The following is a 26,050-nucleotide window of genomic DNA, read 5'->3' as shown; positions in this document are numbered from 1 at the left end:
CACGTGAGTGAGGGGCGGGGCCTAGGGCAGCGGCCTGAGCGGCGGCGGCAGCGGCGGCGCCGGCGATCGTGGTCGGCATCCTGGGCTGCGGTGCTCGGCGGGTCCCAGCCATGGGCGGCGAGGACTACTACCTGGAGCTGTGCGAGCGGCCGGTGCAGTTCGAGAAGGCGAACCCGGTCAACTGCGTGTTCTTCGACGAGGCCAACAAGCAGGTGAGCGGCGCCCGTGCGAGGCCCGGCGCCCAGGCGCTTAGTTAGCGTCGCCGTGGCCCCGGTGCGCGCTCAGGGTTAGCGCCGCGAGCCCGGTGTTCCGTACGGGAACTGCGACCCGGTGTGCCCGTCAGTGCACGGGCGGTGCCACAGTGCGAGCGAGCTGACTCGGGCTGGCCTGTCCTTGCACGGCGCTCTGTGTGCGCACTTTCTTCCTAAAATTCGTCTAAGCACCTACCTAGAAATAAGATGAATCAAGGGTGTGGTGCGGTAAGCGAGATCCTTGAGGGGTTGAGTCTAGGTCTGTACAAAGCTCTGACCATTAACGTTGCGTCTTCCTCAGGTTTTTGCTGTTCGATCGGGCGGAGCTACTGGAGTGGTCGTTAAAGGGCCAGATGATAGGAATCCCATCTCTTTTAGGTAATTTGCCCTTTTCAGAATAATATTCACGTGTAAACACTAGGATTTTCTGATTCACAGAGTTGAATCATTTTGTTCTGGTCTCGTCTAAGCAGCCTGGGATGGAATCCCGTGTGTAGGGAAAGCAGCAGGCACCTGCGGGTGCAGTTTGCAACTGTCAGAGTGAATTGTGGGGGTCAGAATTTACCAGGGCACCTGCTTCTTGGTACTTGAGGTAACCGAGTCCTTGTGTCCTTGCATTCAATTCCTCATTTATCCCAGGGCTTCCTAGAGTTTTTGCAGGGTGGAGGAAAATGTAGTCTTCCTAATGTAATGGAGAAAAATCAGGGGTCCCCTGAGGTTAGAGTGACAGACCGGCTGTCCCACTTTATAAGAGTTGTGTGAGTGTTGTTGACAATAGCAGTCCCTTGATAAGCAGTACCATCAACTCTTTTTCTTAAAGATTTATTTATTGTGTATACATGGTTCCTCCTGCATGTATCCCTGCAGCCCAGAAGAGGTCACCAGATCTCATTACAGATGGTTGTGAGCCACCATGTGGGTGCTGGGAATTGAACTCAGGACCCCTGGAAGAGTAGCCAGTGTTCCTAACCTCTGAGCCATCTCTCCCAGCCCAGTACCACCAATTCTTAATTTTTGTGGCCTCAGTTCAGTTGTGGCACAGGCCTGTCTATCATCCCAGCCCTCTGGGAAGCTCAGAGAGGTAGTTTGCAGGTCCCGAGGCAGAGGCAGTCTGCACAGCATAGCAAGACCCTGTTTCAAAAACGGAAAAATCAGAAAAACAGATCACTTTTGCCATGCACCCGCTGTTGGAAGTAGCAAACAGCCAGGGTGGTCTTCTTTCATTGTCCTTGTTCAGCACACACCGACGGTGGCAAATGGTGGGGATCTTGTATTAGCCTGCGCCCCCTCCAGAACCCAGACTTAAAGTAGGAGAGAAGAGATTCAGCAAATACTGCTGGCTATGATAAGCTCTGTGCTAGAGGCTTTGTTCAGGATGTGGGAAGGAGCCTTAGGGGAAGCAGCTTTGGCCTCAAGATGGGGTTGAGCCAGGCTTTAAGGTATGACAGGAGTGATTTCTGCTTGGAGACTAGACCTAGCTAACATCATGAACAGGGTGTTTGTGTAGGGAAGGACACATGGAAGATGTACCCACTGGCAGGTCCTGCCTTAACCTTATACATTCCCTATGGGATCAGGGCTCTTCCTTGATGGTGAAAATCTGTCAGATCAGGGGTGGTGAGGCTACTTCAGCATTTGGAAATAATGTCTGCATTCCTGATGCTGTTGGGAGCAGAGACAGCAATAACTCTGCTAGACTATGTGTTACCAGAGGCCATGGGGCTCTGAGGTGCAGTCTTGTGGACAGCCGGCACAGGCATGGGAAAACAGGGTTCTGAGGAGCCTGAAGTATTAGTAGGATACAGCCTTTAACCTGTGTATGTGTGTATGCATTTTTCCTGTCCTCGTGTTTTGAGACACAGTCTCCTTCACATTAGCAGGGCAAGTGACCCTCAGGGGCCTGCTTGTCTTCATCTCCAGCACTGGAATTATAATGCCACAGTGTCAAGTTTTTTTTTTTTTTTTTTTTTTTTTTAAACATAGGTTTACATTTAGGAGATCACATTCAGGTCTCTGTGAGCCAACTGCGCCCAAACATTTCTTTTAAACAGCTTTATTGAGTTATAATCGGCTCACAGTATGTTGCACACTGACTAGATAATGAGATATTTATACACCCAGGAAACGTTACTATCATCATGTTAATGAGTACGTCTCAGGTGGTGTGTGTGTGTGACCCTAATTCTCCAACCACTTGGCTATGTCCTGTGTCCACTTCACTAGCAAGTTGTTGTCAATAAATTTTGTTCACAGCTTCAGGCTAGGGCTTGCTGCTTCCCAAAGAGTTATGTGACTTCTTGTCAATAGCGATAAGAGCTAGAATTCAGGGCGGTTTCTTTCTTAACAAGTTCTTTCTCTTTCAGAATGGACGACAGAGGAGAAGTGAAGTGCATTAAGTTTTCTTTAGAAAATAAGATACTGGCTGTCCAGAGGACTGCGAAGACAGTGGTAAGACAGCTTAGAGCAGTGCCAGGAAGAACATAGACATGTGCTCGGAAGCAGAGTTGCTGAATTCTAGTTGTCTCCTCTCCCTGATGATGGACAACATCCAGTCATGTAGGGATGCTGAGAGCAATTTCAGACAAGAAAGACAGATGAGTGGATGAATGAGCTCAGCATCAGTCTGACTTTCAAAAACAGTGTGTCCTCATGATTTAACGGGATGAGTGTAATGGCATTTTTCATACATGTGTATTATGTTCTGTGCCCATGCTCTGTCCCCATTATCTCCTCCCGTCTCCCTCTCCTCACGTCCCTCTTTCCAAGTTGGCCCTTTTCTACAAATGAATACTTGATTATGTGTATGAATGTTTTGCCTGTATGTACGTCCATGCATCATGTGTGTGCAGTACCTGAGGGAGTTCAGAAGAGGTCATAGGATCCCCGGGAGCTGGAGCTACAGGTGGCTATTAGCTGCCATGTAGGTGCTGGGAATTGAATCTGGCTCCTGGAGCAGCCACTGCTCTAAACTTTTGAGCCATCTCTCCAGCCTCTATTTTTAAAATGTAATTTGGATTGTCCTGCATCTTTGCTTCCTAGCTGACAACATAGCTTGGTGAATTAATCTTATTCAAGTCACTTCTTCAGCCGGTGTTTCTCATGTCTGCTCGCCGGATTGGGTAGGAATAGGTAGATAAACATAGTTGCAGCGGCTTGCTGGCGCTCATCTCTTGGAAATCATCACCATTCCCATCTTGGGATGGGATGCAGCTGTAATTTAGCCTAGCATACAGGAGCTCCTGTCTTTACTCACATTCATCATTTAAACCAGTGCTGCTCATTGGGTTCTCTATTGCCGCCTGTAAATCAGGGAAGATAAGCACACTAATGTGTTTGTCTAATTATTCTTTTTTAAAGATGTATTTATTATGTAAACAGTGTTCTGCCTGTATTGCCAGAAGAGGGCACCAGGTCTCATTACAGATGGCTGTGAGCCACCATGCGGTAGCTGGGAATTGAACTCAGGGCTTCTGGAAGAGTAGCCAGTGCTGAGCCATCTCTCTAGCCCCTATCTAATTATTCTTTATCAATAAGAAATCAGGAGTCAGATATCAGGGTAAGGACCTGAATGACCAGAGAACTGACCAGTGACATTCTCTCTCTTCTGCCATCCAAAGGCTGAGATCCTCTCTAATCTCTGCCTTACTCCTTCCTGTCTCCTATCTGTCCTCAGTCCTCCAAAACATCTATGGTTAATTTTGGTCAGCTAGTGGCTATCTCTGCCTTCTGACTCAAAGGAGATTTAATGTCAGAATGCAATCAAAATATCATGTAACAGCAGACTCCAGAGCTCGCTGCTGCTTTAGTATTATATTTTCAGGAAGCCCGAGGGAAAGCCGGTACATTTCCCTGATGTCACTAATATGAGGAATTTACTTCTTTCTTCCCTTCCTCTTCCCTCCCCCCTTCCCTCTGCTTCCTCTTTACTTTGTCTTCTTTCCCTTTGCCCTTCCTTTCTCTTCCTTTCTCCTCTCTATTTCTCTCCAACAAGACCTCCTTTTATGGCCCAGCTTGGCCTGGAACTTACGACAGTCCAGGTTGGTGTTGAACTTAGAGCCTCTAAGCCTCAGCTTCTTGGGTGCTGAAATCCTAGGTGTGAGCTGCCATACCTGATCTGAGGGATGAATTTTCAAAGTCTGTTCATGAGTTTCAGCTGAGTATTTGGATGGACTCTTTAGCTGACTGATGTCTTAGAATTTCTATTGCTGTGAAGAGTTACTGTGACCACAGCGACTCATGGTGCGACATGGTGGCATGCAGGCAGACATGGTGCTGGAGAAAGAGCCAAGAATTCTACTGTGTGCCATTGTAAATGAAGCTCGAGCAAAAGAGACCTCAAAGCCCACTCCCACAGTGACACACTTCCTCCAGCAAGGCCACACCTCCTAATAGAGCCACTCCCTCTGGGGGTCATTTTCTTTCAAACCACCACTGATAACTTTGTGCTGCTGACAGCTGACCATAATTGGGCTTTATGTGTTTTGTCTGTGGGGGTTTGTTTAGCTATTTTCGTTTATTTTTGTTTTTGTTTCACTGTATAGCTCTGGTTGTCCTGGAACTCACTCTGTAGACCAGACTGGTCTTGAACTCACAGACATCCCCCTGTCTCTGCCTCCTGAGTGCTGGGATTAAAGGAGTGTGTCACTACTGCCCAACATGAACTATTTTCTAATCATTTAAAAAATCTGTTTGGGGCTGGAGAAATGGCTCAGAGGTTAAGAGCACTGGCTACTCTTCCAGAAGATCAGGTTCAATCCCCAGCAACCACATGATTGCTCACAACTATCTGTAGTGAGATCTGGTGCCCTCTACTGGCGAGCAGGCATACATGCAGGCAGAACACTGCATAATAAATAAATGTTAAAAAAAAAAAAAAAAAAAACCCTGTCAGAGCTTGGTAATGGTACAGGCCTTCAATCCTAGCACTTGGGAGGCAGAGGCAGGCAGACCTCTGTGAGTTTGAGACTAACCTGGTCTACAGAGTGAGTTCCAAGACAGACTCCAAAGCTATTCAGAGAAACCCTGTCTTGAAAAACCAAAACCAAAACCAAAAAAAATCTGTTTGTTGGGCATAGTGGCTCACACCTTTAACTTCCTCCCAGCACTTATTAGGCAGAGGCAGGTAGCTCTCAGCGAGTTCCAGGACAGCCAGAGCTATATCGTGAGACCCTGCCTCAAAACAAAACAAAAGCATTTGTCCATTTTATCTCATAGCAGTCTGTTCCATCTGACATTTTCCCTTCATTTTTCTTTTCTGTCTTTCAGGACTTTTGTAATTTCATTCCTGATAACTCTCAGCTGGAGTACACACAAGAATGCAAGGTACAGTGGGGTGAGGTGGGGTGGGGTGGGGTGGGGTGGGGGGGAGGGGTGGGGGGGGAGGGGTGGCGCCTCATTCCTGGCCTGCATCTTCCACTGTTGGGTCGGGTAGTGGAGACACAGGCTGGGGGTCCCCATCTGGGGAGATGTCTGTTGGTGATGAGCCTCGGAGGTGGCGTGGGAGGGTTAACTGTCATGCTGGACTGTTGCCCCTGTTGTGGAGCTCTGTCTCTTCAGCTGTAGACTGGAGGGATGCATGGGTGAAAAGGTTCTCCACAGTGCTGGGTGGGGCTCCCTTGTGGCACTTGCCGCCTGCCTTGTGTGTCCGGCCAGGGACCCACCGTGCCTTCTTGTGATGTTCTCGGAAGTGCTCTTCCCTTGATGAGTCCCCTCCCTGCTCCTTACACTCTGTGTAGGCATAGACCCTAGTCTGTCCGAATTACATTAGCCGGGTTTAATAAATGAGGCCGAAGAGAGCTCCCAGGGGCAGCTGGGAGGGTGACCAGAGCTGTCAGTAGATGGCAGTGACTTTGGCATCTTACTGCTCTTGGTAAGTGGTACTCAAGATGGAAGGAAACTCCACCACTTAGGCCAAGTTCCTCCCAGCCCTTCAGGGGCCTTAAGTATGAAACGGCTCCTTGTCTGAGGCCTGGCGGGGCCTGCCTGCCCTGGGACCGCCCTCTCTGGTCTCAGGCTGCTGCAGCTCATCTTTGTGTTCACTGTACAATCAGGCCCTGCGTTATGGTAATGACTGGGAGAATGTCAACAGTTTGAAAGCAGAAGTTGGAATTTCTGTGCCTTGGGTATTATCTTTTTGTAAACGCAGGCTTCCTCCTCTGTTAGGCAGAGTGGAAGGAATTAAGGTTCAGAATTTTGTGTTAGGACAAAATCAGGAAAGTTGTATTTAAAAGAGAATTTGAGCCGGACAGTGGTGGTACACTCGGGAGGTAGGGACTGGGAGGCACAGCCTGAGACCACTGTTACAATAGTGAGACCTTGTTTCGGGGATGTAGATCGAGGCCGCCTCTGTTATAATAGTGAGATCTTGTTGGATGGAGGCCACCTCTATTACAATAGTGAGATCTTGTTTCGGGGATGTAGATCGAGGCCGCCTCTGTTATAATAGTGAGATCTTGTTGGATGGAGGCCACCTCTATTACAATAGTGAGATCTTGTTTCGGGGATGTAGATCGAGGCCGCCTCTGTTATAATAGTGAGATCTTGTTTGGGGGGGGGAAGTTTGTCAATGAGTAACCATTCTGAGAAACTCATTAATAAGTGACAGTGACGTCTGAGCACTTGAGCTTTGGAAGAGTAGCACAACCTTTCTTATTAACAAATTAGAAACTTTAAACTTTTAAAAACTACTATATTAATTTTACTTGTGTGTGGTATGCATGCCCTCGCAGGTCAGTGGATGATGTGTTGTGGGATATTTTGATCGCACCCTGACATTCCTGAGACTGCCAATAAGTTTACCTTGAATCAGAGGGTGGAGCTAGCTACTAGCTAACCAGAATTAGCCATAGAGGTTTTGGAGGACCCAGGACATATAGAGAGGAAGTAGTATGGAGAGGCTTAGTAGGATTGTCGGCCCCTTTGCATTGAAAGATTTGAAGGCCCTTTTGGATCAAGGAAGGAGAGAGAGAGAGAGAGAGGAGGACATTGGCCACTTTTCACTGCTTATCTGACCAATTAGGTTTATATCCCAATATCTGACTCCCCAGTTGTATTTAATAATAGAATAGTATAAGTAATCATTTCAGTCCTGCTCTGTGCTCTCCATCTTAGACCCATGTGGCAGGTCTCTCTGAACCTGGCTGGCAGCCAGCAAGCCCAAGAGGCCTTCCTGTCTCTGTTCCCCTGACCCCAGTGCTAGGGTTATGGCTTCTCTTGGTGATTTTTGGGTGTGTTGGGGGATTTGAACTCAAGTCCTTGTGCAGCAGGTGCTCTTACCCACGAAAGGTGTCTCCCTTGCCCCTTTTGTTAATTTTTATTTATTTATTTTTTTGGACATAATGTCTCATGTAGCTCAGACTGGCCTTCAACTTGAAGGATGGCTTTGAATTCCTGATTCTTCTAGGTGCTGGGATTAAAGGCGTGCACAGCCACAGCCAGCTAAAACCATTCTTTCTGTAATTCTTCCAGACCAAGAATGCCAACATACTAGGATTCTGCTGGACCAGTTCTACGGAAATTGTCTTCATAACGGATCAAGGCATTGAATTTTACCAGGTATCATACTGGTTGTTAGGTTTGCTAGAGAAAGCAAGGGCAGTTTGGCAGCCCGTGTAGTACACAGGGCTCTGGAACCAGCCTCTTACTTGAGGAAGCATTGCACAGAAAGCAAAAGTTGCAATAGTGGGGCTTCACACCTCCTTCCCCTTTCCTCTGTCGTTGTTGTTTGCGTGTAAACTTCTGCAGCCTAGTCTTTTCCTGCATAGCTGTCTGCTTTGGCTGTTTTTCCCAGACTGTTTTTCCAGGCTGTTCTGAGAACATCTCTGCTCACCACTTTCTGTTAAAAGGATGTCTGGCTCCGTTTCACCGTTTTATCATTACAGTTAGAAAGTTCAGTGAGCCCGCTCACATGTTTCTTCATGTTCATGGGTGAAACAGTACCTATATTTGTCGTAGAAGTTTTCACTTTCTTTTCCTTCTTTCTTTTTTCTTTTTGTTTTTTTGACACAGGGTCTCTCTGCAGAGTCCTGGCTGTCCTGGAACTTACTCTGTAGACCAGGCTGGCCTTGAACTCACAGAGATCTACCTGCTTCTGCCTCCCGAGTGCTGGGATTAAAGGTGTGCACCACCACCGCCAAGCAGTTTGCACTTTCAGTAGCAGTGTGGGCATTTTTTTTTTTTTTTTTTTTTTTTTTTGCACACTGTTGCTGGTCTTGGATCTTATTGCCATCAAAGAGAAAGAGTCTCACTGTCTGACGATCACAGTGGTTCTCGACGTGTGGTCTTGACTCCTTTAGTGTCAGATAACCCTTTCACGGGTCACCTAAGCCCATCAGGAAACACAGATACTTATGGTTGGGGGCGGGGGTCACCATAACACGAGGAACTGTATTAAAGGGCTGCAGCTTTAGTATGGTTGAGAACTGTAATTGGAAGGTTTTTCTCCATGTTGCCTGGTCCCACTGGGCCTTTTCTCTGCCCACCAGGACCCCACAGCCGCTTATGAAATAACCCACTCAGAGGCTTAATATATATTTATAGTTGTTTGGCCAATGGCTTAGGCTTATTACTGGCTAGCTCTCTCTCTTATAAATTAACCCATTTCTTCTAATCTGTATTACTATGTGACTGTGGCTTACTGGTGATGTCCTCCCCCAAGGCTACATGGCATCCCCTCAACTCTGCCTACTTGTTCTCTGTATCTTTGTTTGGAATTCCTATCTAGCTACATTTTCCCTGGCCATTGGGCTGAAACAGCTTCATTCATTAACCAATAAAAACAACACATATTTGCAGCATACAGGACATCCCACAGAGAACCACTGATCTAGAAAGAAGGATCTTCTCATTTGGACATTGCCCACTTATTGGACCACTTTAATTTTCTTTGGCTTTGGAGAAAGCCTGTAGTTGAGTAGCATTAAACATCTTCAGCAGCTGGGGGGTAAGGAGGAGGTGCATGCACTTGGGAGACAGAGGCAGTCGGATCTATGTGAGTGAGTTCCAGGTTCCAAAGCTACATAGAGAAACCCTGTGCCAAAAAAAAAAAAAAAAAAAAAAAACAAAAAAGGAAAGAAGCATCTTTAGTCTCCTTGTGAAGTGTTCCTAGTTTCCTTTCTCCCTTCCCCAGCCTACAGCCACCGTCACTGGACTCTCAGTTAAGTGTGACAGTGTTCTTCACATAATATCAGTGAATACAGAACTGTCTTGTTCCTCCATGTTGTCGCTTATGACAGGGTTTCCATCTTAAGGCTGGGATACAGTCACTGGACTATGTTTTTCTGTCCACTCATCCAATGGTGGGCATTTGACTGCCTCTTTATGTTTTTGTGAATCATGGGTGTGCAGATAAATTGTCACAGTTCTGCTTCTGTTGTTTTAGATGCGTGTAGTCAGAGTGGACTGCTGGCCCCTGTGGTAGCTCTGTTTTAAGTTTAGACTTTGCCATGCTGGATCATCGATCTGTCCCCTTGCAGAAGCATACAGGGCTCTAGTTTTCCACACTCCTTGCCAGCACTTGCTACTGCTGTTCTGAGGTTCAAACCCATGCTCTTCTGCATGCTGGGCAAGCTGCCTGGGAACTCCTGACAATCTCCCTGCTTCAGCTTCTCAGCTGCTAGATCAGGGTTGTCGCCATGCCTGGCAGTCTTGGTTTTGCTTTGCTAATATCTGTCTAAAGGACACCCCCCCCCCCCCCCGCTCTCACTGTAGTTTTGACGCCCACTTCTCCGACGGTTAGCAACACCCCCTTCCCACAGCTGCCCAGCTCAGACCTAGGGCCTGCTTCTTGGTATGGCTTCAGCCAGCCTGGAGCATGCTTTGTGAGCTGGGGCCATGTGTCTTGTCTTTGAGGAAAGCACTCTTTCGGCTCCCTGCCTGTTTTCCACTGGGTTATTTGCTCTTGGGTTGTAGTTGTTTGTATATGCTAAAACCGCAGGTGTGTTTCTCCTGCCTGTGGGGGTCTTTTCTCACTGTCCATAGCAGCCCCATCTGTCCATCCTTTAATACGCTCTGTGGCCTGTAGACGCTGCCTCTGTGATCTCTTAATTGGCGATTATGTAGAAGGTATTAGGATCTTTCAGTTTCAGTTTTTTTTTTGGTTTTTTTCTTCTTCTTCCAGCTGTGTAACAGCTCTGTTGTCCTGCAGTTTGCTTTGTAGACCAGGCTGGCCTTGAACTCAGAGATCCACCTGCCTCTGCCTCTGCCTCCTGAGTGCTGAAATCAAAGGAGTGTGCCAATACTGCCTAGCCTTCAAGCTGAAGATCAGAGAGGCAAAGTGGCCAGCTTCTAGAGAGTTCTCCCCTCTACCAACGCTCAGACCAAAGGGCGATCCTGCCCTCAGACGGCATCTCCAGACTGCTCTGCTCTCCACCAAACCTCAGACTGCACTGAGCTCCTGTCTCCTCCCTCCTTATACTCCTCTCTGGTGCTGGGATTAAAGGTGTGGGATCCCGAGTGCTGAGATCACCTTTGTGTGAGTGCTGTTTCTCTTTTAGACTGGATCGATTTCACATAGCTCAGGCTGGCCCTGAACTAACAAAGATCCGTCTGCCTCTGACTCCTGAGCTCTGGGAATAAAGGTGTGTACCACCACTGCCTGACCTCTATGGCTGTGGCTAGCTTTGCACTCTGATCTTCAGGAAAGCTTTATTTGTTAGATCATTAACAAAAAAGTCACCATACTCTACCAGTTGGGCCTGTCCTTAGCCCTCAGTGGCCTTTTGGGCTGTCTTTACCTAATTTGTTGTAGCAGTTTTTTAATCTGAAGATTCTGTTCTGTTTCTTGACCTTGGTCCCAGGTGTTGCCTGAGAAACGAAGTCTCAAACTCCTGAAGAGCCACAACATTAATGTGAACTGGTACATGTACTGTCCTGAGAGTTCCGTGATCCTGCTGTCCACCACAGTTCTCGAAAATGTTCTGCAGCCTTTTTATTTTAGGGTAAGCGTGAGCCCCAACCCCCTTAAAATAACTCCCCAGCCCCCTTCCCTCACTCAGCTCTCCCTGAAATGAACCCTGTCCTAAACATGAACCTTGCATCTCTGACCACTAGGGGGCATACTTCACCGACCGTCCAGTTCCAGGAATGGCTGGCTGGGACTATGGAGAGGATTAGAAGATAGTGTGTGTCTTTGTTGATTTAATGTAGAGCAAACTAAAACATGGAAGGAGTGGTTGTAAACTTTCCCAAACTTTCCCCCAAACAGGCTGGCACCATGTCGAAACTCCCCAAGTTTGAGATTGAATTACCAGCTGCACCGAAGTCAACCAAACTTAGCCTTTCAGAACGAGACATTGCAATGGCAATCATGTATGTCTTCAGAGGGTTCCTTTTGTAATTGCCTTTAGTGACCTAAGTAATAAGAGTGTGTTAGGAGCTCACAGTAAAACCCTTAAAACAAATAACAAGAACTTCCCTTTTTTGGTTTTGTACTTGAATTTAGCAAATACAGAAAAATCTAAGGTCCTTTGCCACTCTAAAAAAAATAGTTATTTTTAAATATTATTTATGAGTGTGTGTGTATGCACCTTGTGTGCAGTGCCCACAGAGGTCAGAAGAGGGCATCACGTTCCCTTGAAGTGGGGTTAGAAATAATTATTAGCTGCTGCCCTGTGGGTGCTGGAAATTGAGTCTGGGTCCTTTGAAAAATAGCAAGTGCTCTTAATTGCTGAACCATCTTTCCAGGCCTGGCATTTTCTTTTTATTGTATTAGTTTGTGGTCTAAGGATGATTTTTTTTTTTTTTTTAACTTCTCTTGTCTGACACAATGACAACACTGAAACAATTTCAATGAAACATTAATTCTTTTGATTTTTTTTTTTTGAGACAGAGTTTCTCTGCAAAGCCCTGGCTGTCCTGGAACTCACTCTGTAGACCAGGCAGGTTTTGAACTCACAGAGATCCTCCTGCCTCTGCCTCCCAAATGCTCAGGTTAAAGGTGTGCGCCACCACTGCCTGGCCCTCAAAATATAAATTTTAAACCTCTAACAAACATGGAGTGGAATTGTTTATGTGGAAAATTCTGTAACTGCTTGGAAATACAGATAGCTCAAGAGTTTCATACTGAAAACTGGCAAGCAAACATGGAATTGACACAAAGAACCATTTCTACGCTGTGTCTCTGCATCGGCAGTTGTCACGGTTTGGCTCCAGGAGCTGAGGTGAAATATAGTGCCCAGCATGTGTAAGGTTTATCCCCAGTCCGAAAACCAAATTCTAAACCGTTTTTAGCTCTTCGCTCACTTTCCCAACTTAACTTTAAAAAAGTACTACTATTTGGTTTTTCGAGACAGGGTTTCTCGAGACAGGGTTTCTCTGTAGTGTTGGAGCCTGTCGGGGAACTCACGAGATCCTCCTGCCTCTGCCTCCTGAGTGCTGGGATTAAAGGTGCCCACCGTCACCAGGCTAGTATTGTATTTTTTAGTAGAATGTACTCCCCGTTTCCTTTCTGAGAGCTGCGAAGTGAGCACAGTCCTGGCTGGAGTGGCTGGGTTCTTGTTCCCTTCCTTTGGTCTCCTTGCCACTGAGGCAGGCCCAGCGCTGAATTCATTGCTGGGACAGAGGAGCACATTCCAGAGCTAGAGGTGACAGCTACTGTGAGGAGCGAATGTCCTGTCCTTTTTTTTTTTTTTTTAAATGGGATACGTCCTCAGACTATGAAAGAACATGCAAAGATAGAAGTAAAATAAGTGTCACTTGTCCTGACTGCTGGCCTCTGTTTCTTCCCTGCTTTGGCATTCAGTGCTTGGCTTTGTGGCTTTCTTACAGAAGACCATAATCCATATGTGGAGGGGTTTTATTACCCCTTGAAGACAGGGGCTTATATGGCCTAGGCAGGGCTGGAACTTGTTTTGCAGTCAAGATGACCTTGAACTCTTGATCCTCCTGAGTGTCAGAATTAGGAGCTAAGCCACCATACCAAGTTTATGCTATGTTGGGTGTTCAAACCCAGAGTTCTGTGCAGCTAGGAAGCCTTATTCTACCAAGTTACATGCCCAGCTCAGGGGAGGAGGGGCTCTCACATGTCCAGATGTGACTGTGTGCCTCTGTCTCTGCTTAGATACGGGCAGCTCTACGTCCTCTTCCTGCGACATCATTCTCGGACCTGCAATAGTGCGGGAGCAGAGGTGGTTTTGTATCATCTCCCACGGTACGTGCTGCCTCACGGTCTCTCCCGCTCTGATCTTAGACTCGAGCTAAGGCTTGCCGGCCTCCTGCCACCACCCCTGTGTTGTGTTTTCTCACAGGGAGGGTGCATGTAAGAAGATGCACATACTGAAGTTAAACAGGACGGGGAAGTTTGCTCTCAATGTCGTGGACAACCTGGTAGTGGTCCACCATCAGGACACAGAGGTAGGAGGCTTGTGCAGGGGAGCCATGCTGCTGTCTGCTCCGGGCTCTTTTTCCAGACAGGCTTTCTCTGCGTAGTTCTGGCTGTGCTGGAACTCACTTTGCAGAGTGGGCTGGCCTTGAACTCAGATCCACCTTGTACGGGCACAGAGCTTGCTTGCTTGAGTGCTTCCCTAGCGTGTCCCATCCCCAGATTAAAAACCAGCCGTGATGGGCACACCTATTGGGAGGCAGAGGCAGGAGGGTCGGAGGTTCACAGTCTTTCTTTGCACTGTAGTGCACTTGAGGGCAACCTGGGCTACGGGAGACCCTGTCCAAAGGAACCAAAGAGGCTAGAAACTTGGAGAAAAGATTTGATTTGATCTTTGGAACTCTTCCTCAATTGAGCCAGCTGGGTTGGGACTTCACTTCAGATCCGTGATGTCACTTGAGCCTGTGGCCTTTGTGTGTGGGTGTGGATAAGAGTATTTGCGGATGTCGGGCCCGCCAGTCTGCGACAGATCTTCTCTGAATGGCTAACTGAGCCCCTGGTAGCAGGCCAGCCTCCCCCCTCCCTGCTTCCTGGGGGTGGAGGGGGTCACACTGCTGTCTCTGTCTCTGAAGCCGCCTGTGTTTCTCTACCTCCTTACAAGGAAGCAGGCCCCAGTGCAGGGAGTCTTTGTGAAGGTGACCAGAGTAGAGAGGAGAGTTGCGATCAACAGCAGTCCCCACCGGTGCGCTGGGCCATGGGGTGGGTGCAGGCAGAGGCTTCCAAACTGACACGTGATGCATTTCCCCTACTCTGTAGACCTCAGTAATATTTGACATCAAGTTACGGGAGAGTTCGATGGCACTGTTACTTTCCATCATCCTGTGCTTCCAGCCCGATCAATTCAACCGTACCAGATCCCCGTGGCAGGTAAGGGCGATTCACTAGTTAGCAACACTGCTTTTTTCCCATGTGGCCGTATCCCTCTGGGATCGTCAGGGGCCTTGTTCAGGGTGGAACAAGAGAAAGAGACTCCCAGGTCTTCTGTTTTCAGAGGGATGCTTGCTTTGGGCCTGGGGATTGAACTCAGGACCTTAACCTCACTAAGCAAATGCTTGACCACTGAGCTACATCTCCAGTCTTGTTTTGTGAAAACAGAACAAACTGCTGCTGCCTCTCTGAGCTGCCGTTGTATGAGAAAGAAATCTTCCCTTGGAGAAAGTAACTTCCCATTCCCGCCCTTCTCTCTCTCTCTCTCTCTCTCTCTCTCTCTCTCTCTCTTTCTCTCTCTCTCTCTGTCCTTCCCAAGACAGGGTTTCTCTGGTTAGCCCTGGCTGTCTTGGAACTTGCTCTAACTCAATATAGATATGCCACCCTCTGCCTCTAAGTGCTGGGATTAAAGGCACGGGTCATCACACCTGGTTGCCATGTATTCTTTTATTGTTGATAATTCCTTAGCATTTTCTGTTTCCCTGGCTCTGTGACCCTGGAATTAAATTCAGCCCATTGAGGCTGTTATTTTAATGGAGTCACATGGCTCTTTATGGTTAACATTCTATGTTACTTTTTTAGGTTGCCTTTTATTGTGTTTGTGTGCATCTGCATATGTATGGGTACTGTCAGAAGGGAGAAGAGGGTGCTGCATTCCCAGCAATCCATGAAAATATCTCCTTAGAGAGGAAGCATGTCAAAGCTTCCCTTGCTGTGGCTGATGTTCAAGTTCACTTTTTAAATGTTTTATGGATTGACTGTTTTCCCCAGAGTGTATGTGTGCACCACATATATGTCTGGTGCCTGACAAGGCCAGAAGAGGGTGTTGGATCCCCTAAACTGGAGTCACAGTCGTCTACCACCACGTGGGTGCTGCAAACTAAACCCAGGTCCTTTGTCAGGGCAGCAAGTGCTCCTAACCACCGAGCCACACCCTTGTGTTGGGTTAAGTAGATGGCCAGTGCTCACACTAACTGCGTACAGGTATGGTTCTTGAGTTTATTCCAGATCATTCCTCCTGCTAAGGCCGGGGAGGAAATCAGAGTAGTAGCAGGTCAGGGATTGAGGAAAGAGATAACCCACTCAGGACAGAGTCTCCAGTGGAACTGTGTTGCCTGCAGTTTTTAGGAGACTGCAGTGAGTTAGCTGATTGAAGTCCTGAGTCACCCATGGTTTGTGTTTCCTTAGGCAGCAGGCATGTCTGCCGCCATGTGGCAGTTGCTCAGCCTGTGACTGCCTTGTGCTTTTTGTAGAGACAGTTGAGGCCTCGCTCTAGGTGGTCGATCAGCAAGCATTTAGTACTGGGGCAGGTGACCCATCTTGCTGGCTCAGCAAAAGGCACAGAGGACCTGTGTGCTTCCTGGCATCTGGCTCCCTTGGATAATAACATGAGCAGTATGTATTAGATGATGGCAGATGACTGACTGGGAAAACCCTCGACTCTGCTGCAGTAGTAAGGAATCAGTACAGAGCTAAGTGCTTGACCAAGGCTGCTCATTGAAGAGTGTTGGATTAGTGCGGGGGAACGGCTGGTAGCAGAGGTGAAGAATCCAGCTGGTTCCTGGGCTTCGAGGGTGTCTGCACGGGTAGAGCATTCGTGCATGATGGCCTTTCATGCTGTGTTTCCTGCTGGACCATGAGCCCCTAGAAAAATCCAAGACTCTTGCCCACCAGGTGCTGACATTGGAACTGATTTTGAGAGATGTGTTGGTTTTGTCTGTTGAACAGGTGGCTTTTGTTTAGTTGCGTTAGTCACCTGGGGTCTCTGAAGACTGAACTTCCAGGCTCTGCACTGAGGCATGGCCTAGGCAGCGGAGTTTCCTCTCCAGAGTGGTGTGCAGTGCCTTCCTGAAGCTTGTCTGCCTGTGCACGGCCCTCATCTGGGGGGGTGATGTTTTCAGAGTGACCATCTTCCCTAGGCCGCTCACCAACACTGACTGCCCTATTTCGCTTGAAGAGCGGGACACACAGTCAGAAGAACTGGTTGGAACTGGTTGGGATGGGTCCCTGCCACATGAGGTGGGAGGTGCTTTTTGGTGAGTTCTCTTATGCCTAGAGTTGCTCAGTGCCGTGCAGTGGGTAATGGAGCTTGTTTAGGTGAAGAAACCACAAGGCGTCTTCATCTGGCCCACCAGTGAATCTGGGTATTCCTTTCAGTCACCCAGGTCAGTTCCTCAGGGTTTAATGTACACATTTAATGGTGATGTGTCATCTCTGGTTGGAAACAAACCTGGGGCCAGAGCCATGGCTCACTGGTTAAGGGCGCTTGCTGCACTTGCAAAGGACCTGGGTTTGGTTCGCAGCACCCACGTGGTGGACGACTGTCCGGTGACTCCAGTTTCAGGGATCCAACACCATCTTCTGGCCTCATCGGGTTCCATACATGTTTGTGGTGCATGCATACACACTCGGGCAAAACACTCAACCCATGAAACATTTAAAAGTGAACTTTAAAATGCCTCCTCTTCCTGGGGACACACTTGCATGGACTGTAGCTGACACTGTCCTTCTTCCAAGGTGTGTCATTAGTGAGACAGGATAGTCACATCCTTCTCCTCACTTAATGTAGTCTAGTAATGTCTGCTCAAGGCAGTAAGTACAAAGCATTTCCTTTCGAGTCTGTTGGAGTTCTTGCAGGATTTCCTGGCTGCCTGGTTATACTTGTGTTCTTGATTTGTAGGTCCTGCTGCTGTGACCAACCAGTCTCCAGTTCCCTGTAAACTCTGTATCCTCACAAAGCCGGTGTCCCCACCACACAGCCCTGGGGGCCACTCCTGGGGAAGCAGGCCTTTTGTGGCCTCAGCATGTGGGAGCTGATCGAGTGCTAAGTGAAATGGGACTTGCCTTTTATTATCTGTTTCCCCCAATTTGGAATTTCCTTTAACGTATAGACTCTTCATCATGGATCGTCTTTCAACCAGACATCATTATCAGTGCGAGCCAAGGTAGGTCTGAGGGTACATTGTCAGTGTAGAAAACAGTGCTGACTTAGGTTCATCACAGCCAGTGCCCTTCAGTATGAATCTTCTCGTGATTCAGTCTTGAGTGGGATTGCCTTTCACCTTACACTGTCCTTTGTAGCGTCATTATTTATTTTTATTTATTTATTTTTTATGAACATGTGTGATAACTCAAGTGACTAAGAATGGCCAGTCCATTCTATTCCCATAGCCATTTCAAAAAGCCGTCCCATAGTGAGGGGTGCAAATTCTCACCTCTGACCCCACCTCCCATGTAACTCTGCCTAAGAAACTTCATCCTTTATTCTGTCTTGCTGGTGATGTCTCCTTCATCCCGTTTTCTCTGGTTTTGCATCTGAGAACTTAGTACTAATCCTTAATCATTTTGAGGATCTTCTAGTCTCATCCTCTAGCGGGGAGGGTTAGCTTGAATGTCAGACACCCACTGCAAGTAACCAAATCACTTCTCCCCATACATTGACAACAGTGCTAGATTTGCAAAGCTGAGAAGTTGGTCCCTCAAATTATTTTTAATGTGACACCTTTCTCCCATGGGACCCTGAGAAACGTGACACAAGGTTGCTTGTTAGTACATGCATAGGCCGATGAGTGGATGGAGAGTTCACTGACAGTTTGTGGAGTTACCTGTTGCACCCATGAACTAGTAGAGGAGAAACTAGCATACACAGCTAGGCCCAGCTAGGGAATTGAGCTGCTGTCCTTGTCTCCATGGAGATAACCATTGGTGTGGCTGTAAATGTTGTTCATTGTGAGCCATGTTTTCAAGATAGCGTGACTCAGTTTTTCCACAATCAGCCACCTCCCTGAATCTCCTGGCTCCACGTTGATTAGGAAGAGAGGGACACTGACTGTATTTGCAGTCCTTAACCTGAAGAGGTCGAGGGCATTCTTTGTTGGCTTTGGCTCTGGCTTGTACTATATTGCTGAACTTGCTGTCTCTTAACACCTAGGTTACCTCTGGAACCTCCAGGTGAAACTTCAGCCCATAGTCAATCTCTTGCCAGATAAGGGGAGGTTGATGGACTTTCTTCTCCAGAGGAAGGGTGCAAGACGGTTATCCTGTCTGTCTGTTCACAGAGTAAGTGGACTCACCCTCCCCACAGCTCTGTGTTCCCACTTTTTTTGTTATTGTTCTGGATTTTCAAGACAGGCTTTCTATGTAGCCCTGGTTGTCCCTTTGTAGACCAGGCAGGCCTTGAACTCAGGAAATCTGCCTTCCTCTGCCTTCTGAGTGCTGGGATTGAAGGTGTGCATCACCACTGCCCAGCCCACCACCATCTTTAGAAACAACTATGAATTTTACTTGTGTGCATATGTGTGAGCACGTACCATGGTACACAGCTGGATGTCCGAGGACAACTTACAGGAGTCTGCTCTCTAGCACGGGCCCCTGAGATTGAACACAGCCAGGCCTGGTGAGTATTTGCTTATTGCCTGCTGAACCATTTTGCCAGGGCACACCCATCCATCTTTCATCTTTGTACTCAGGGCTGCATGTTTGAAGGATGGGTTACTTAACCCATCGGAAATATTGGGAAACACACAAATGACTTGTAGACTTTGGTAGAGAGCAGCTGTAGGCAGGTGGCTCCAGGGGAAAGCTGCTTGCACAGCCAGTGTCCTTTAGTGACACCTGCCTTGCTTGTTGCCTCTCGTCACCAACAGGGGTCCTGACTGATTTTGAGGTGCTGGTTCTCTAAAACATTTCTTTGAAGGTCCTTTAAATCAGTGTTTCCATTGGTTCCCCTTTGAGATTTCCTTGTCACCGCCACACTGAGATTCTGATTACACTGGGTCCGATCTTGTGTATTGTCCTTTCCAGTGCTGACCGAGTCAGACAGAGCCACGCTGCCGGTGGTAGCCACTGTTTTTGATAAACTCAACCATGAGTATAAAAAGTACTTGGATGCCGAGCAGAGCTACACAATGGTAAGTTAGATTGTGAAGGAGTCCCGCTGTATGGTGTGGGTTAGATAGCATAATGTCGGAGGTTTGACACATGGCAGGGCAAGGTGACAGTGGTGTACCCAGGGTCCCTCTGTGCCGCTGGCATGAGGCTCCGACTCAGCACCTTCACTGCTTCTGCTTTTCAAAGTCTGAGCTCACCTGTGCACATGCTCTTGGTCTGCTTCTATTCTGTGGGAAGAAAGTCAGCCGGGGCTTTGGCCAGAGCCTGCACTTAGTAAATTAAGTGTGATCTCCATTATTAGCTACGCCTTCTTCCCTTCACTTTAGCAATATTTACAAATATAAGGCTATCTAGAAGTATGGGTGAGGTGTGCACAACGTACAACATGTACCTGTATGAAAACTCAAGTAAATTTTAATAATTATTTTTATTCCAGTTAAACATTTTTTTTAGACAGGGTCTCCCTGTGTATTTCTAGCTGGCCTAGAACTTGCTATGTAGACCAGGTTGGCCTTAAAAGTCAGAGAGCACTTTAATCCCAAGTGCCGGTATTAAAGGAATGTCCCAAGGTACCTCGCCAACACATTTTATTGGAATTTGTTCTTTGACAATTTCGTATGTGTGTGCGGCATACTATTTACTCTAACCCTCCCCCTATTACCTTGCCCCTCCCTTTTCTCTCCTGTCACCCCCTCCTCCCTACAAGTCTTTTTTTGGGGGGGGCGGTGTTCGAGACAGGGTTTATCTGCAGTTTTGGAGCCTGTCCTGGAACTCCCTCAGTAGACCAGGCTGTCCTTGTACTAGTAGATTCACTTGCCTCTGCCTCCTGAGTGTTGGGATTAAAGGCATCGCCACTTAGCCTGTGCCTGGCTAAGTCTCTGTCCCATTTTGATGGCTTTGTTTTGTGACCCAGATTTTAACAAGGACTGTGTGCACAGGCTTGAAAATGTCCATTGGAGCCTGGATCACTGTTGGGTGCACACCTGAAGGCCATAGCCGTCTCTCCCCCAGATTTCATCAGTAGCCAGTAGTTCAGGGAGGGTTGGGGTCCTATGCGCTCCTCCTAGATCCATGATTGATGGCTGACAGGCCTGGGCCATCACAGCTGTTGTAAGATCATGTTGTGATTGCTGTGTCAAGCTCTATAGATAGAAGATGGGGGAAGGGCTGCAAATGCTGTTTTTTTTTTTTTTTTTTTTTTTTTACATTGCTTCTTCTTGAGCCTCAGAAAAGAGTTAAGAGTTAAGTATTTAACAGTCAGTGGTCCTTAGCATTTTGAGCAGCCATGTTTCTGGTCTCTGCCTTCACCATCATTTACTGGCAGCATCACAAAATGGTTTTATCTTACAATAGCAAAAAAGGATATGCTAGGATACTGTCACCATCAGGATCCCTGAGACATTGGTTAATGTGTGTTCCAGTTAATAGACATCACATGTTCAGTGAAAGGTTGGGGGAATTAGAGTGGCTTATTACTGTCCATTTAGTACTTCTAGTTTGGCAAGGAGGCTTGTGACAGTGGGAGACACTGTTTCCCGCCCTGTCATCACGAGGTGTGAGGGACAAGCCGTACACACTGAAGTTGAACCTGTTCACCAGGGACAGAGCTGGAGCAGCTCTGCTCAGTCTTTGGGGGAGCGCTTGGTCACCATTGACCTCATCAATGGTGGCCTAGATGGTGGTAGAAGCAGAGATGGGCGAGGCCCTGCATCCATTTCAAACACTACAAAAACGAGTAAAAAAAAATTCCAGCATAGACCCAGTCTAGGAGCCGTTTACTGCCCAGTAGAGCTTTATAAATGGGGGTGGGTGTAGCTCAAAGGGTTAAAAAGAAGCCGGATCGGTTACAAGTCTTCAGAGGTTAGAAAAAGTGCAACTGTGACTTAATTTAATTTCAATCTTGCACTACTAACAACCCTGGAGTGTTTGCCAGGGGACCAGCTCTGCATCGGCAAGGTTTGGTTGGCTTGTCAAGTGTCTTACTCACATTAGGTTTGTCTAGGAATTCAGTCTGGGGTTAACTGTAATGGGTGCTATTCCTGTGGAAGATGATTAAGGTCACAACTTGTCTCTTTAGGCAGTAGAAGCAGGGCAAAGCCGGAGCAACCCACCTCTCAAAAGGCCGGTGCGGACCCAAGCGGTGGTGGACCAGTCCCCGTGTACACGCACGTGCTGTCCCATTCGTGGGAAATAAGGTGTGTTATGCTTTCTGGCCTCCTGAATGGGCGACTGTGAGGCAGCAACAGGACTCACACTGTGATTCAGTTAGTGGTACTGGGGGAGGGCCTGGGGCTGTCAGTCAGGTTGGCTTCTAATAAAGACAAGGGTTTGTTTAACCCCAGCAAAGCACGACCCTGGACCACTCTCCTGGGGACCGTGGGGTGCCTGCAGCCCCTTCTGCAACCGAGAAGACCTTCTTTCTCCATAGGAGATGCCACACAAGTTAGTGATAGCTGTACTGACGGAGTATATTCGTTCTCTGAGCCAGTTTCAGATTCCAGTACAGGTACCTTCAGAGAGGTGTTTGCTGTCTTAGGCATCAGGTCAGACATGTATTGTCGGGCTTTTTCACATGCAGCCCCAACATGGCAGTTGCTTTCAGCAGGAATGCAAAGTTTGGTTGAGAGTGCCGTTACCCCTAAACTGTGGCCTGGGGTCCAGGCTGTTGCAGCCCTCAGCCAGTCATGGTTGGGTGACTTGGTAACGTCCTTTACCTTTCTTGTGTTCCTAGCATTACTTCCATGAACTTGTCATCAAGACACTTGTCCAGCACAACCTCTTTTACATGTTGCACCAGTTTCTGCAGTACCACGTGCTCAGCGACTCCAAACCTTTGGTCAGTACCACTGGGTCTTCACTGCTGTAGCCACCAAAACCTCCCAGTGCTAACCTTGCAGCTGACGCTAGTTGACTCTTGTCTTTCAGGCCTGCCTGCTGCTGTCCCTGGAAAGCTTTTACCCTCCTGCCCACCAGCTATCTCTGGACATGCTGAAGGTAAGTGCTCTGCCTGCCACAGCTTTGGGGTCACCAGCGTCCCTTCCTGTGGTTGCCCTGACCTCCTCCTTTCTTGCTTCCAGAGACTTTCAACAGCAAATGATGAGATTGTAGAAGTTCTTCTATCCAAACACCAAGTGTTGGCTGCCCTAGGTTCATCCGGGGCATTGGTGGCCATGACAACATTTCTGCACCCAAATTCTTAGATGCTGCCAAGCAGACAGATGATGTCATGCTCTTCTATACTATATTCCGTTTCTTTGAACAGCGAAACCAGCGTTTGCGAGGGAACCCTAACTTCACACCAGGTAAGGGAAGGCCTGGGGTGACCACAAACAATAGAGTATACTCCTGGGTGGAAACATTCTGAAGTTCCCAACACCTTTGGCCTGGGGTCTGCATTCAAGAAGATACAGAATCTGATGGATCAGAACTACCCACCCTCTGAGACTCAGGAGAGGAATTCAGGGGTCTTTTAAGAAAGTGGTAGTAAATGGGGTGCAAGTGGGAACGAGCTTCAGTTACTGGGCATGTGTATGTATGGATGTGTGTATATAGTGCAGACAGGCTGCTCATCGGTCTAACACAGGGCAGTTGGCTGGGTCGCAATACAAAGTGATAAGTGATCTCAAACTTTAGGAGGATGAGGTATTTTATTAAAGAAAAATAAGTTAAAACCCATGAGTTCTGTCTGCATTCCCTTCTTCCCATGCCATAACTGTTGGTGACTGAGGCTACATTTCCCCACAGGAGAACACTGTGAAGAACACGTTGCCTTTTTCAAGCAGGTTTTTGGAGAACAAGCTCTGATGAGGCCTACGACATTCTGAAGTCCCTTGATAGTTTTTTTTTTTTTTTTAAATATAAAAATGTACAAAGTTAATTTATTGCATTAATAAAGCTCTTTAAACTACAGAATGTTGTAATAAAGTACCTACAATATCCTCAAATGTTGCTAAAAAATAAGCTATAGAATGTGTGTGGTGGCTATTTCCTGAAAAAGGAGATAGCACGTGGACTGAGTGGCTTCTCAGATGGTAACTGGGTCACGTTTGCAGCCATCCAAGTATCCTTCCTCTTGCCCAAGATAAGGTTTTGTTTTTTTTTTTTAATGCTGTAGGGGCCAGGAACTGTCATCTTCAGCTTCCATAATACTGCTTCACAGTCATAGGTGCATTCCTGAGTTTAAAAGTGTGCGTGGAGCTGCATTTGCCACAGCTGTGACCCAGCCTAATGCCTAGGAGCAAGCGGCATCCAGCACAGCTGTTCTGCAGAAACTTGACCTCTACATAGACAAAGTCACCAAAGCCTGCTACAAGGCTAAAAGTTGAGGAGCCGTTCTCTCTCGGTCCCTTTGTATCGCTCTTGAGTGGTGTGTCTTTTAGCTTTATTTACCGATGGTCCTATGTGAGACAAAAGAAAAGAAGTATAAATAATTTAGGTATGGAAGAAAGCCCCTGGTTTTGTTGGTTTTTCTATTTTGTGTGCAGGTGTTTTGCCTGCATATATGGCCATGCACAATATGTGTGCAGTGCCCCCAGAGACCAGAAGGGGGGTGTCAGATCCCCTTAGACTGTTGTTACAGAGAGCTGTGAGCTGCCATGTGGGTGCTGGGAATCAAACCTGGATCCAGGGCTTTTAACCACTGAGCCATCACTCTGGCCTCCAATTCTTCTATTTTAATTCTTGGACTCCCTAACAAAGCTGTAAACAAGTCAGTCCCATTCTCTTCAAGCAGGGGCCGTTTGTATGCGGCAGAGTCACCAAGAGCAGCAGTAACATTCAGCTCTGGACAGTTGCCAGGAAGGAAAACAGGCTGCCCTGTACTGCTGGCAGCAGCTCAAGCCTGCTGATGATACTCAAAAACTCACTCCAGCCTTTGTTGGAGTTTCCAGAACAACAGTGAAATAATTGGCTAACTAAAAGTCTAGGGAGCCTTTATTTTTTCCTTTTATAGTTTTGTATGCAGTATGAACTATCAGGTGGCCACCAGTACAAATTCAAATACTACACAGGAATGTTCAAGATTAAAAATTTCTTTCTGCATCAAGAGTCTTTGAGCCTAGGCTGGCCTCAAACACACTATACATGACCTTGACCTCTGGATCTGTCCTCCACCTCCCAAGGCTGGGACTGCCATTTGTGACCCCATGCCCAGCTAATACAATGCTCTCTCTGAAATGTTTTCCTCCCATGCCTGTGAAAAGCAAGTACTCTTACCTATGTAGCTGAGTAAGGCGGGAAGAAATAGCAGCCCATGAGTGGCTCCAAGTAAGGCGATGGCTAAGTACATCCTAAAGTAAAATATCTCAAAGATTTGAGATTTGGCAAAGGCCAACACCGCAATCCCTCCAAATTTTGTAAGTGTGATTCCACTGAACACCTGAGGAGGTAGAAATGACTTGTTAGCATTGACGAGGATGCATCGTCACACAAACCTGCCCAGTATCGGTGTCCAAAGGGCCATGGGACAGCTGCCGAACTCTGCTTTCTGAGCCCGGAAGAAAAGGATTGCTTTGTTTGTATCTGAGGATGTTTGAGTGCAAAGGTGTGGAGGCTGGAGGCTGAGTATCTCCTCAGTGCTGAGACAGTCTCACTGAAACTGGAGCTCAGACAGCTGACCAGTGAACTCCAGGGATCCAGCCATCTCTGCCCACCACAGCTGTTGTTGCAGACATACCAGTGTGCCCATCTCCTCATGCCAGTGCTGGGGTTCAAACTCAGATCCTCATGCTTGGTGTGGGCGCCTCACTGGCTGAGTCAGCCAGCCCTAGAGAAAAGTCTTGGAAAAGGTCAGAAGAGAGCTAAGGGGGTAAAAGATGCTTTTCTAGAAAACTCTCTCTTCCACTTCTCAACTGTAGCGGCCTTGGCTTCGGTTCAAATCAAGCAGTGTCTGAACTAAGACACATTCTTGAATGGAAACTAGGACAATTAAAAGATGATAGTGCGGGCGGGGGTGGACAAGAGAAATGCATGGAGTTCCGTCCTCACTTTCTATCTTCCACTTGGGTGTGCAGGTCAAAGAGGCTCGCGGAACAAGCACCTCGGACCTGACTCAGTTGTCTTGCTGGCCTGGGGAAGTAGTTTAAGTATCTGACATTGTTGCAAAACAGATGCTTAAGTTTTCACTCTACCGGTATTTCTTAAGCGGCAGAGGGACTGATGGGATAAAGAGCTGGGTCAGGCACCTCTAGGCGTCAGCTAGAGCAGCAAGCTCTCCAACTCAGGAGATTCTTTCTCTTGTCGCCACATAATGCTGGCTTCCAGCTCTCACAGGTCTAGACTTCCTGTTTAAGCCATCTAGTTGCCTAAAAGAGACCACACAAGGACAATTCTGAGGAATTGCAGGTCTGTTCAAGATGTAGCTAGCTATTTAGTGGAGTCTGTGAAAATCTGTCACTGCCGGGAGCTCCCATTTAAGGAATGGATCCCAATTCTGTTTTACCCACTCAATTTGTGTGTCTTCTGAGGGCACCCACAATAGTAGCCCCACCCATCCTGGGGCCTAGCATACTCACAGAACTACCCATGTGGGCCAGCGCGTCTTCTGCTCGGCCGACTCGGCTTCCTTTAGTACTCACGGTGAATGCTCTTGTTATGTGACTGCAGA

General features: G+C 47.5%; 1 protein-coding gene and 1 long non-coding RNA gene across 2 annotated transcripts; one reads left to right on the top strand and one right to left on the bottom strand.

Moving 5' to 3' along the window:
- The first annotated feature begins 19 nt into the window (after nucleotides 1-19).
- LOC127214382 (regulator of MON1-CCZ1 complex-like) lies at nucleotides 20-23,291 on the top strand. Its single transcript, XM_051174815.1, is given in 24 exon segments — nucleotides 20-212; nucleotides 553-629; nucleotides 2,615-2,699; nucleotides 5,517-5,573; nucleotides 7,719-7,805; nucleotides 11,048-11,188; nucleotides 11,455-11,558; nucleotides 13,309-13,398; nucleotides 13,496-13,601; nucleotides 14,386-14,410; nucleotides 14,413-14,496; nucleotides 17,237-17,281; nucleotides 17,448-17,501; nucleotides 18,488-18,577; nucleotides 18,580-18,615; nucleotides 19,360-19,466; nucleotides 21,524-21,604; nucleotides 21,606-21,641; nucleotides 21,875-21,952; nucleotides 22,178-22,282; nucleotides 22,372-22,440; nucleotides 22,524-22,587; nucleotides 22,590-22,748; nucleotides 23,191-23,291. Coding segments are annotated over 24 exon segments (1,962 nt in total). The 5' UTR covers nucleotides 20-110; the 3' UTR covers nucleotides 23,271-23,291.
- On the bottom strand, nucleotides 23,075-26,050 carry LOC127214391 (uncharacterized). The gene is made up of 3 exons (XR_007833831.1): nucleotides 25,959-26,050; nucleotides 24,661-24,823; nucleotides 23,075-23,843 (listed from the first exon to the last, which is right to left on the bottom strand). It is a non-coding gene; the product is annotated as an uncharacterized LOC127214391 (long non-coding RNA).

This window comes from Phodopus roborovskii, unplaced genomic scaffold, assembly GCF_943737965.1.
Source record: "Phodopus roborovskii unplaced genomic scaffold, PHOROB, whole genome shotgun sequence".
NCBI lineage: Eukaryota > Metazoa > Chordata > Mammalia > Rodentia > Cricetidae > Phodopus > Phodopus roborovskii.
The sequence above is the reverse complement of the archived record's forward strand: the minus strand, read 5'-3'. Positions and strand labels throughout refer to the sequence as shown.